The following is a 13,515-nucleotide window of genomic DNA, read 5'->3' as shown; positions in this document are numbered from 1 at the left end:
ATGGCGGTACTCTCAATATAATTTAACGCAACTAACTTTCCGGTCAAACCGTCAAGTTTCTGACGTTCCGCACATTCTGTACCTTCCAGAGCAAAATCGGCACACGTGTTTCACATAAAGGTTGCTTTGTCTCTGTCAACGAAAGCCGATTAAAAACCTTAACACCCACAATGCAGGGCTGTAGACCGAGAATCATCTGGATTACTTTATTCATCCATTGGCCATCGCTGATTGCAGTTTACAAAGGTTAGTTCTTATTAGATCAGCGATACAGCCATCTTCATGGAACAGGTTCAAACTTTTAAACAGTCGATGTCGAATAAAATGACTAAACATAAAATTAGGTGAGATCTGAGGGTCACACGGAGACGAGAATGGAGATGGGATATTGTACTATGCACTGGCCGATGTTTCGGAGGGGTTTACTGCCTCCACCACCAGGGCAGTTTCTCTGAAACGTCCGTCACATCTACCAGGCTACACGGTGCAACATCTTTACAGAATGCAAAATAAATGTGTGTGTCAGTTGGGACGAACCTCGCTGTACTGTGTCGAAGAGGACGAGTTCGCTAGGTTAGGTTACGCAGTGGCAGGAAACCAGCGTCTACGTCGCAAGCAGAAGGCAGAGGGCTCTGAGTTTTTAAAAGTATCAGAATCTACAGGCTCACGAAGAAAAGTCAAGTTGAGAGAGAGGCCACGTCGCGTCGACTAATATCAGAAGCGAACGTTCTGCGCTCCAGCAAATTCTCCGTAATGACGCTAGATGGCAAAATGTTGCATTTTATAATTGCTGCTAGCATTAGGCAGCCCTTAAATATAGACTACTTTCAATATGGATGACTCGGACGTTTAAATGACGCAGTTTATAATACGACTGACATTTTTTTTGAATGGGGAGATAAGAAATAGATCGCCCGTTCACCGTTGAGTTCCGACGACCCTTTTCCTCCGGTTTATAGCAAAGTTTCAAAGAAAATTCTACTGCGCTGAACCAAGACTAGGCCTAGAGGCCGTGTATCAAATATCAACAGAATCCGATGGACCGCACCACAGATGAAATGATGGACAGATCACACGATTGACTAATTTTAAGAACTTAGTACAAAGAGGGCGATCTGCCTCATTAGAAACCATCCGACGTTTTCAAAATTTAATTTTTGCGAACTCGCAACTTGCACGCGCCATGATTCCTCTTACTGCAAAGGCGTCTCGCAACACCCACAGTCAGTCGGGGCTCCGGCACAGGATCAGGTCTCTTTAACGACGTTGTACCTTATAAAGCGTCGGTTGTGAGTGGAATTTTTTTTAATAAAGTGGAATGAAGCGGTTGCGGCTATTTAAGTGAAAGATTGGAGGTTTGGGGGGGGGGGGGGACAAAGATACCCGAAATAACACAAAACAGGATTGCCAACCACTCGGTTACACGCAGCGGTAAACACGAAACAAATTAAAGCAAGAACGTTTCCTCCACGCCGCACTTGACGGTAGACCGCGTGCTTCGGGGACGCCACTTCCCGTACTCAGTACGTGCGCCCCTGAGGGTTGAACGGTGCATTTATGTCATCTACACAATCTGGAGCTTCACCTATGACCAAGTGCAAGTAATTCTTCTCGGGCTACCAGCCATGTCAGGTGGTTGAAAGTTTTCGTCACCTTTCTGCCACCTGACACGGCTGATCGCCAAAGAAAAATTTATTACGCGTTTAGATCGTCTCATGAGACTTCTAAACGTCCATACTGCAAGAAATTTTCTGCAGACTTCACTGATATATCCTCAGGGGACGGAAATGTTGGCCGATCTGAAACCACCGACTGTCAGAGATCCTCGTCTCAGCTGTTCTGTTAACTAGAAACGGCGACGAAGACAGATGGAATAATAAATACGGAGAGACGGTGAGATTCTGCACTGCAGGTAGCAAGTGTTCGCGACTTATTACAGTCGTTCCCAGACATCAAATCTCCAAATATCGGATTACTTATCAGCGACTGATTGTGTACAGGATTCTGGTAACGAGACGTGAACATGCACTTAGTTCTATCTGCGTTTACGTCTGGACCAACTACTTTACTGGCCTGTAAAGGGGCTCGTGCAAGTTTCTTTATGATTCAGTCCGTACCTCAAAGAAAACACAACACTTCACTATTACAACGACAAATTGGTTAATGCCGTTTAAGGACATTATAACTATTTGTTCTGAGAATCAGATGAAAGACATGAGTACAAAAGAAAGTACAGGTGGAAATGTACTTTAAGGGAGTAAATTACATTTATTCAACAGTCTTCGCTGTTAATTCGACCAGGTGCTCCACAACTCTGCTGTTTCTGCTAGAGTCCAGCGTTAGGACCCACAAAGCAGTCAGCAGTAACAAGTTCTGCCCAAAAATAAAATAACAACATCGTGAAACATACAACTGCAAAGAACAAATACAAGTCACCGGAAGTGGATTCGATCGCATGACTGTCTACGCACTAGTCCACGGCGCTGACTCGTGACCTACTTAGTTATTTTCATTACGTCACGTAAATGCGACAGTCAACAGTTCAGTGAGTTCTGATGCGTTGTCTCTGTGCTACAGGTGAAGTGAGGCCTGGAGGTACAACTCCACAGGTGAGCGGTCTAGGCCCCAGTCATCAAGTGACGTCTTATCGACTGCAGGAGGTTTCTGTAGCAGTGTAAGGAGATCGACGCCGATGGCGGCGGGCGTCTGTGAGTGACGTCATGCCGGCCGGCCGGCCTGCCTGCCTGCCCGCCATGCTCGTCTGGTCCATATTGTCTGGTAGCGACCCAGACGCCCGCCTGCCAGCCCCTCCCAGTTCGTCGTCTGGTTATATTTAGATTTCATTCCTTACAAGGCGCGAGTTAATCTCATGCTGCGTGTAGCTGCCCTCGCTACAAGTAGGCCACGACTGCTTTCCTCACTTCAGGCTTCTCGACCAGCATTGTTCTTGCATTTCTTGTCTCTCACTTGCAATGCCGAACGTCGTGTCTCGCATGGTCGCAGAGTTTACCAGATGCAGCTTCTTCAGGGTCATTGCGAATAATCTCGTTTTCTTCCTAACTGCAGTCTCTCTCTCTAACGTTCGGTGACCCTTGGTGGCGGAACGGCATCGTGATCAGTAGCAATACACGCGGGCTGCCGGTGAACTGCAGATGACACCCGATTTGAGCGCAATCACGGCGATGAGACCTGATGATGGAGGCGGCAGGGACCTCTGAAACGTTGGTGAACTTCTACCAAGCTACACGGCGCTACAACAACCCACATCTTCGGAGACTTTGGTCGTTTCTGAGACCTGGATAAACTGGGAGGATAACACTTAAACAAGAACGGTGTGAGGATTCGTCCCATCCTTTGGACCTGGAAGGGAACTCAGGACCCCGCGCGTAGGAAGCTTGGCGTCCGGTAACCCTCGTACGTTTCAGTGTTGCGACCGGTCGGTCTCCCCCCTGGCATTCCTTGAGAAGCCACTGAATTTATTTATGATGCCGGGGATGGGATCGCACAATACAAATGATAAATATCGTTGCGTAGGCAGAAGAATACAAAACATAATGGATGAAGAGCTGCCATTTATTAGGAACTCTGACAATGCAATGCAAGTTGCGTTCTGTCTGCTCCATCGACCCCATGACAAGCAGATTTGCTTACTTTGGATATCCCTCCTTCGAAACCGCCACGGCCGCAAAGTTGTTACGCCTGTTCTAGAAAGTTTTCAATTCAGAGTCCTTCAAACTGCTTTCGCGAAGAAGTTAATAGCAGGTTAAATTCAAGGGAATAAATGGGTCCATGCAGTTCAGAATCTGTTGTCTTCTATCTAAAAATATGAATATTAAAAGTGAATGCGACCTCTCCAGAGACGTTGGCCCACAAGGGAAGATAATATTGAAATGGATGTTAAGTAGTACATGAGGATGCAGACAGGAAGCAACTGGCTCTCGTGAACATGGCAACGAAAGTTCAAACTTTTGTAATAGTCGGGGCCTTTCTCGACAAGCTAAGCGACTATAATCTTCTCAATAAGAACTCTGCTCCATGGAGTTACTTACTGTACAGCCAAATCCTTCTTCACACATCCCACAGATTGGACTGGAGACTATTATGGCAAATGCTTAATACAGTCAAAACGAGAGTTAGATGCAGGTTTTAGCACGAGCGCCATGTTTCTTGGCGTTCTACAGAATTTCGTCCTAACAAAAGTAGCATACCTTTCCAAGACATGACACACGCATTATTTGAGGACCCTATGCAGATGGCTGTAGTATCGGTCCCACCTCATAAGTTCGCACGCCCACATTGTTCTTATTGAAGATTTTACGAAATAAAAAAATTCGGGGGTTTGCCGATGTCACAATATTCTTACAAAATTTAGTGAAAATCGTTCTGTTAGTTGAGGACACACGGACTGCAAACACGAAAGTACTTTCGCGGTCTGGGACGAGTAGGTGACTTCTTTGCAACTCATCCAATTGTAGTCTGGCGCCGTCGCTCATGCTCGGGGTCAAAGCATTATCATCAGCCAGTTTTGCGGTCCAGTATCCATTTTCTCCTTTTTTTACGTGTAAGTGAAAAGAGTTTTGGCTAAATGGAATGTAGTTGTAAATTGCGCGGACTTCTCTCGTCATAACATGTCTGAATGCGAACTCAGCCAAACCGCTGCAATGCCAACACCCAGACAAACTTTACGTCATAAAATCCTACAAAAATGTCGCCGACGTTTCCAACACACCATCTTCCCACAGATCTGTAGCCCGCCACGAACCATTTCTTGTCAATCTCAGACGTCGGCACGTCACGCATCGCCACCAACCGCCTCCTGCTTCATATTCGGGAGGTCCTGGGTTCAAATCTCTCCCCGGATATCGTGGTTTCCCTCAGCCTCTCCAGGAAAATGCCAGTATATTGCCTAAAAGTACAGGCACAATCGTTTCCCTCCGCAGTCTTCCTACGTCATCAACCGTTCCATTTATCGGCGCTGTACAGTCGGAGGTCGTCGTTAAATAGGCCAGAGCACGTAATGAACTGCAGTCATATTACATTTTCGGTGCGAACGATCGCAGAGTTTTGTTTCACTAATAACGCAATTGCGTAATCACACGAGGACTCGAAGCTGTGTCAGCCAGCAGTGGGACGTCGTGGTCGCGCTCCGTCCTCCAGAGCCGACAAGAAACACGACGCCCCGCGGGGAACTTTGGCGCGCTCCCAGAATGCTGCAGGCCCTGGTTCAGAGAGCCTGCGCTCCCCGTTATTTTTCAAGGCCGAAACTGTTAAAGATTCACGACCGTTTCCTTTCGAACTGCGTACTTCTTGATTCACTTGTATATTCACTCGCGCTCAAGCTGTATGAACTGCACGAGTCATATAGCGTGGACTGGGAAGGGACCTGTATTCATTTGCCAGTATCTGTCAGGCGACCTCCTAGCCGCCAATCGAACTCGGGACGTCTCGAACACGAAGCAGGAATACCAACCACTCCACTGCGACATTCCCTCTGTCTAGACACACAAGTTATTCAAACGGAGTCGAACTTGTTCTGTGAGCTTATTAAAGGGAGATTCTTTATCGATTAGCTACAACGTTAAAGTTAAGAGTCTCTTCCACAAACGCGTCGGCTGGCAACTTTTAACTCTGATGAGACAATCTTCCGTTCAGACAGACTGATTCATAATTTGACGTTTCCATGGCGATGAAGACAACGACTGCGTTCTTGCTTCTGGCCGTCTTCTGGGTTGTCGCGACGTGTAGACTGGAAGAAGTTTATCGAAGTTTCTGAGGTCATTGCTGCCATCATCAGGGCGATGAATAAGCCGTTCGAGTGAAAAATGCTGAAGTAATAAGAAAGTGACTGGTGTCAGAGTTAGGCTAGGCACGGGAACTTATAGGAGCGCCGGGGCGTGTCGCAGCGGGAGAGAGAGAGGACCGAGAAAGCGGCCCTTATGAGGGCCCCTCGGAGTCCGGCTGGTGGATCACTGGACATACGGGTGGTGGGTGGGTGGAGGTCATGAGGAGGAAACAGGGGAGATGGAGTGAGCCCTGGCTGGGGCCGAATGTGCCCTGAGAAGGGCAGGTTGTGGCTTTGGTGTCGGGGCGAGACTGGCAATGCCCTATGGTAGTGGTATTCAACCTTTTTTGTTCGCGTACCCCCAGATATAATTTCTCTTCAACTTTGTACCCCCAAAGTTGTTGGTGTATAATTTAAGTTATACATATTATATAATCTACATCTAAAATAAATTAAATAAATTACATCACTGATTATTCAGTTTTTATCATAAAATAATATATATATATATTTTTAAATTTCACGTACCCCCTAAGATGTCTTCGCGTACCCCAGGTTGAATACCACTGCCCTATGGGATGCCCTACGTGCAACAGCAGGCTGCTGTCTACGCCACTGAGCGTCGCGTCAATCGACGCCACTACAGGCGCCCATGTGGAGAAACCAGCTCCTCCCCCTAGGGAGCGAAGGATCTAGACCAAGCGAAATTCCAGGGAGCCATCCAACCAAAATGCTTTTCACGAAGGACATGACGGGAGAGCCTCTCACCAGCAGGAGCACACCCCCGTTTTACTTATAAGGCTCTGTTTACCATTTCCAGCAATGCGCTTCGTACGCAGGAATTGTTTTACCTAGCAACTCCGCCCTTAGATTGCTTTCATGCTGGTTCGTCGCATGGCTTACTCACCGCCCTGATGATGGAAGCAGCAAGGACCTCTGAAACGCCAGTAAACTTCCGTCAGACTACACGTCGCAACAACCCAGAAGGCGGCCATCTTCATGGTTTGTCGCGTTTCCAATCAAGTGAACTTTGAACTGTAAGAAGCAGTGCATGCTGCAACATTATCACTAGCACACTCAGATGGAGCAGCGTCATGCAGTAAGGTTACGGTGAGCTGCGGGGAAACATCAGCCCACAGGCTGTGTCAGGTCCTTCGGAGAGGGACACCAGAAATGTTCATGCAACGACGGGGATGGAATTCTGCCAGAAGTCTAGTAATCAAATCAAGGGTTTACTGTTAAAACCTTTCTTAGAATTAACAATAAAATGAAATTAAAGAAGAGACCTGTCTGTTTTTTTACACGCGTCTAATCTGACAGCCCTGCACATATTTTGAAGCGCCGGTTGTTTCTAAAACATACTTCCCCAAAACTCATTCAAAGGAATGGGTCGGACTCTCCTGGACTCGCATTTGCTTGTCGTTTGTCCTCGGCAAGAATCGGCAACGAAGCGCGCCTTTTTGCCGGCCAAAGGGACGACAATGCTACTACGTATGTTCCAGCTAATTTCTTCGTGTTCTGTTGCATCACCAGAATCGATGTGGCCAAAGTCACGAAGACTCTAACATTATTATTTCGTCAATTTAACGCTTTGAAGCAAAATGCTGCTGATCCATGGTTGAACACAACAACACTAGCTTTGTCGTAAGTATAAGGATCAGGGAACGTGGTAGGTTTACTGAAAACATCTGCTCACTTGTGTATAATTTCATATATTAGAGAACTGATCAGTTCTTCAATACTTCTTGTAGGATTTTACAATGAAACTTGTTCTGCACTTATACACAAATATCCAGCTGTGGGCTTCTCTTAAATTCAAACTAAATCCAAATGGACACTCAACTGCACCAGTCAGTTAAGATCAAGTTTCCAGCGGTTCTTCCATTCAGTAATCTAGCTCGGATAAGATTCCAACATTTATGCTACTTTAATGTAATTAACACTTCAAAAATTGAATTAAGCAGAAAATAACCCCAAAACTGTAAGAGCTATTTTTCCATTACATTTTTAACTTCACATCTTATCTTTGAAAGGTAATTCCAAAAGACAGTCTTCTTTACTAACCTCGTGTTTTCAAAGTAACACTCAATAAAGCATCAGCTCAGAAGCCAGACGCGCCTGCAGAGATACGAATATATAAAATGGAAATGCTGTGCAATAAGCAGCTGCAAATCAAGTCGTAAACTGCGTTAAGTTTCATTTTACTTACTTCTGAGTGACTTTTCTAATAAACCTGCCCCATCCTTTAGACGAGATTAAAACATTTTATCACTAAGAAATAATCGTGTACGTCACAACCAACAAACGAGCGAAGTTGTTCCAAGACAAATAAGTGCAACAAAAACAGACGTGGCACTTCAAAGTTTAAAGACACTCTTCCATTGAAAGAAACACGTGGCATGGGCGAACTACAACCACGCACAAATTCCCTCTTTTGTTTCAAGTTGCGTAGGAAATTCAAAGCTGCAAACATAAACCTGATGAAACCTGAATTTTGAATAATGACTTTCCAAGGGAAAGGCCCTATTCACAGCAAAATTTGTATGAAGACGGCTGCCTTCCGGGCTACGCGGTGCAGAGCCTAGAACACTGCCGCCTCCACTTATGTGCTCCCGAGAAGTTTCTATCACATTTTGCAGAACGTTACTGGACCAAAAGATTTGTGTTGTTCAACAAAGAGAACATGTGGTTGGAGACTTTCACTCTTCTTTTTTTAATCAAAACTGATGTTCAGTTTATTTTTATTACCTTTCTACACGTCGCTCCCAAATCTGAGAGTGCCCACCCCCGTCGACCTAACTCAATGCCAATTTTGCAGCCATCAGAACAGGATGAAAGAGTATCTGCCTAACACACCAAAGAAACCATTGGTGAAAACAAGAAAAATTTAAAATTAAATTAATTTTGGTGCAACTTCAACATCCTCTGTGGAATCGGCACCGTGGGCCCGCCTTGAGATGAGATGAATCTTTGTTCATGAATTCCACCTGGAAGACCAAATGGTATTGTCTTTTCAGTTAAAAATGAGTTTCTGCCCTGCGAAAGAGTGCAAATGATAGTTTAGTAGCCACTGAACAGCAATGACAAATATAAACAAGATGTCCCAGAAAGCATCTGACATTACCTTGGATTACGGTTCTATCCAAGAACGGTCCATAATGTCGCAATGTTAAAGCCTGCTACGAGGAAATTTACAGGCCCAGATGCAAAGCAAAAGATACTTGATGTTTAGTTTCGAAAACCGCCACCCTCTGTGGCACCGCAATCTGTTCGAATTACATTACAGGCTACACAACAATAAAAAATTAAAACTTATAATATAATATAAAGTTATAAAATTCTTCATAGTTCATTAAACTCTTTAATCAAATGCGCAAAGAAATAAAATTTTATGTTGGTACATTCTCTGCATAAATTATCAATTAAGTGTTTAGTGAAATATATGAACGTGATATAAAATTAATTTGTTTTCATTTCAATAATTGTAATGATTTTTAATAGTGGTAAAAATGGAACCATTTAAAATTTAGTCGAACTTTGTGCAAATCATAAAATGGATCTTTTTCTTTAAAATATTAGTTAACTCAAGGTAAGGGATGCAAATTTTTCTTTTAGAATGTTCAACACTACAGTCTTTGATCATTCTTCAATTTTCAAAAAAACTGTGTGAATCTTAGATGTTTTAAAGCCCATTTGTCTTCATATTTTATTTTCTGGCAATGGAAACACATCCACACCTAAACTTACGAAGACAGATTGCATCGTGAATGCACGCTCTGTCAAATGGGAACAACCGCCTTTACGGAACAAAAGCCCGCCGTTACACACGTGAAAGCGAAAAATACATTTTAATTGTAATACAGTAACAAGCAAAGAGTTTAAATGCAACTTGAGCTGAGAAACTTACAGTTTACAAAACTTTTACATGATCCATGTTGACTTAAGAGCAGCAAAGCCTCGACTGTACAACAGATGAAGGCAGCAGGGGCACAGCGAAAGAAACGCAATCCACGAGGAGAGCAGTGGACTGTGCCGATTGGACTGCAGAAGGAATTCAGACTTAAGGGAGGGAGTGAATATACACAGACGATCATAGAGTCGTCTGGAGGGGGGGGGGGACGCATTCACCAAATTCCACACTAAAGGAACCTAGAACGTCAACCTGAATTCTCTGTTAGCCGACAAATGAGGAGACTGTAACAGGCACTAGGCATAAGATGTGGGCGGCTCATGAGTATTAGTAATATCTGCAGTCACAACAAATAATTAGAAGTCTGCATACACAGCACGAACAGGAAGCCATTTATACTTATGTTAGGATGTGAATCTGATAAAATTGAGAACAAGTAATGAGTACAGAAGAAGAATTGAGGCTGGTTAATGCAAGAGAGTCGAGTGATGAACAGGTGGTTCATCGGACAAGACGCCCGAGAAACCCGACAAAAGAAGCGAGAATTTAAATACGTACTCAAATGAACAGTTAACCTCCTAAGAACTGGGAAATGGAAGGAGAATTCTTCTTGGGCTCGTAGCCCGAGAAGAATTCATTACGCTCAATAAAGTTTTGTGTCCACGGTTTTCCATTACTGCAGAACAAAAATTAGATTCCACATTTAAATTAATAAATGTTACATGAAAGTGGGCAAGTTTCTTGACTGACAATTCACGCTGCCTACTCTAACTACATGAAGAAGCCCTGATCCAACACACAGACCGCTTTACCTTCAGCGCAGTGAATTTTCAAATGTTCTCTTATCGGCAGCCTCCACAACTGGATAATTGCTCTGGCCTACACAGCGACTCGACAACTCTGCTGTGGTATTTGTGTTTCAAACAGACATGAAGCACAGTGGATGTATATCAAACAAAAACTATAATAATATTATTATTATTATGATAATTATGTCTTCATCAATGGAAAATGAAATGTTATTGTCAAGTTTGTCTTGATGAGGACACTCCCAAGTCATGGAATGATCCCGTCTTGTTTTCGTAAGCTTAAATACTAAATATCACCAGAACTTCACGTCGGCACTTTTCACTTCCTACTCGGTCACTGAACTGTCAGTAATATTGCGATAATTAGTTTCAACTGCATCTATTTCTCTGAATAAATATTAAACTACAGTGGAGAAAATTATTTCAAGTAGAAACCACCTTAGCCAGCCTTTTTAAACTTTACTCAAAACAATATATAAATAACATACATAAATTTGCCATTTGTTGTTGCAAACAAACTTTTTAAAGAATTCATCACAATTTTTATTGTTTAAATTTCGGGAATACTTCACAGTGTTTTAATCTACTGGTAAATAACGTTTTCAGCCTCTTTTTCTCATCTCTTATTAATTATTTCTATGGGACGTTTAATTTTAATGCCGTGCTTTCACACAAACAATCAAATTTGTTCGGAGGCAGTGACAGACAAATCACATTCTTTTCTTATCAATAAACGACAGATCACAGTCCACACAGACAGACACTCGCATTCCGATTACGTTTCGACATTACCGCAGACCATCTTCGTGTGCGGTAATCTCTGGCACTTGAGTTCTTCCCTACCTGAAACATCCAAACAGGAATTTGACAGCGAGCTTCGTGCTGTGGAGTGGGAGTAAATGAAATACGTAATTTCTGCCGCTTATTCAACAAGGCTGAACATAGCAGGAAGTACTAAGCAGTAAGTAGCGCCCACCGAACGCGTGCTCAGACTCCGGGCACACAAAAAACAAAAAAACAAAAAACAAACGCTCGTAAACGCACGACAGAATTTGACTAGGAACAAGCAGCATCCGAAATTATAGATCACTGTTAATGTTGCAGATACCAAAGCAATACTTCGTTTGTTCGTTTGTTTCCATTTAGACAGCTGAAACAAAACAAAATAAAAGATTCTTTGAGCACGAAGAAGAAAGGTTTTTTAGCATATCAGTATAGAAAAAATTGAGCAACATATAGATTTTAAAACAACAGCAAGATGATGATGATGACGACGGCGACATCTCGAGCACAGACCTCAGGCTAATTTGCTTCCCTGTGAGCAGAACGAAATTGAAGGCGGGGGGCCTAAGTGCTGAGACCGCACCGAAAGCGAACAGTCAGGACTGGCTTTTGCAAGTGATTGGTACAACCGTGTTTCCATTGCTCGCCTTTAAACGTGTTTGCAAGGTTCTAAGGACACCCGCACTCGTCGACAACCATCTTTGGCAGGTCTCTTTTAATAATATTACTATCAGGCCCGAAGTATATAAGAGACATGGACGAGAACTTGACTGGCGCACAGCAGGGCTGCATACCGCTTAGGCGGTCCATCTTGCGGTATTCCTCAATCACGTGAGTGTAGTAGTTGAGAAACGTGTCCGGGGTTCGATGCACCCCCCCGCAGTTTCCTTGGCAATAGTTGGCGTAGTAGCCACTAGGTGCGATGATCCAGTCTTCCCAGCCCAGCTGCTTGAAGTTCACGAAGAATCGCTGCTTGCAACACTGACCTCGCAGCGCCCCAGAACAGTCCAGCGCCCGGCGTCTGACCCGCCGGGTAGCCGTCGGGTCCGTGTGCACCACGAGGAATGGCCGCTGCGGGTCCTTGTTCTCCGTCGACCGGAAGAGAACGGCTTCTACGAGGTCGCCACACCCCGAGCAGTCCACCAACAGTCTCAGGCGCTCCTTGGCGGCCGAACCAGAGGAGTACCAAGTCTTGACAGTGGTCGTCAGGTCGAACTTCTGCCAGCCCAGTGAGGCCAGAGACACGGGCAGAGAGGCTGCCATCTCCGTGTATTCGTCGAAGTCCTGCGAACAGCAACGATCAGCGTAGAACTTCATTAAAATGACAACAAACAAGAGCAAGCAAGCACTTAATTGCACAGAAAATGTGATCAAGCTACTTTCTTCCACACAAAGTCGTAAATACGCAAGAGCCAGCCTCAACCGGCGTGATGAGCGGCCTAGCAACCAAGGTGACCTTGACTCTGTACCACGGGGGAGGACGGGAGAGTCCATTACCTGCTTCTTCGCACCGCAGGGCGAGATTTCTGTTGCGTCGCGTTCAAATGGCCTTTCCTTGCAACATCCCGCGCCACTTCAAGCGGTTCAACGGCTAAATCGGCCTCCAAGAAACCACCGAGCGCGCAGCAATGACGAACAAAGCGATCCTTCATGTAATTACTGAGGCATTCAGGGCTGTCCACTGCGGCCATCGGGCCTCTGAATTAGGCCCGCTTCGCCTGCCGCTGTTCAACAACGGGACATTCACGACGTTTCTTTTCGGTTCGTGTGTGAAGAGTTGGCTTGTACAATCTTTTTCGGTAAACAAACCCTAGCCCGAATTTCTGTTACATTTCAGCGCTGTAAAAAGTTTGTACGAATGCAAAATGCACAAAATGACATTTTAATTTCGTACTGAACAAACAAATGCCTTTGGCCACAAAGCAATGAGCTTTTGGGTTATGAACATACGAACGGTTAATAAAAGAAACTTGGGCGCAAAAAGATACTTCGTGGGCAGCAGCTGCTGCGGTCCTCTGGCGCAATCAAATGAAACTCGTGTTCTCTTTCACGGAACTAATTATGCGCTTTTTTCGCGCACCAGATGCCGATGTGTTCCACGTAATACAGGAATTTAAAACGTAGCTTTTATACGCGGTAGAACTGGCAGCATTTACGAAAGCAGGTTCACAAAAATCCACTCGTAAAGATGCTGAAATGTAAGGTGATGTCGTCTTATCATCTGAGCGGCT

At 44.5% G+C, this 13,515-nt stretch overlaps 1 protein-coding gene across 3 annotated transcripts in view; it reads right to left on the bottom strand.

The window, feature by feature from the left end:
* Positions 1-7,474: 7,474 nt before the first annotated feature.
* Positions 7,475-13,515, bottom strand: part of Actbeta (inhibin subunit beta) — a 30,027-nt gene continuing 23,986 nt past the window's right edge. The window contains exons 4-5 of one of the 3 annotated variants that reach the window (XR_015537344.1): positions 9,690-12,568; positions 7,475-9,048 (exon numbers count right to left, since the gene is read on the bottom strand). Coding sequence is in view for 2 of the 3 variants with exons in the window: in XM_087356838.1 (XP_087212964.1) it covers positions 11,954-12,568 (615 nt within the window). In the remaining variant the exon portion in view is untranslated. Of the gene's footprint in view, positions 12,569-13,515 lie in introns of all 3 variants that reach the window. The other 2 variants (XM_087356838.1, XM_022057486.2) reach the window with 2 other exon arrangements.

The sequence above is a fragment of the Zootermopsis nevadensis genome, unplaced genomic scaffold (assembly GCF_977971745.1).
Source record: "Zootermopsis nevadensis isolate Lab colony 2312 unplaced genomic scaffold, Znev_1.0 Znev_ptg000028l, whole genome shotgun sequence".
NCBI lineage: Eukaryota > Metazoa > Arthropoda > Insecta > Blattodea > Termopsidae > Zootermopsis > Zootermopsis nevadensis.
This window is presented reverse-complemented; position numbering and strand designations above follow the sequence as displayed.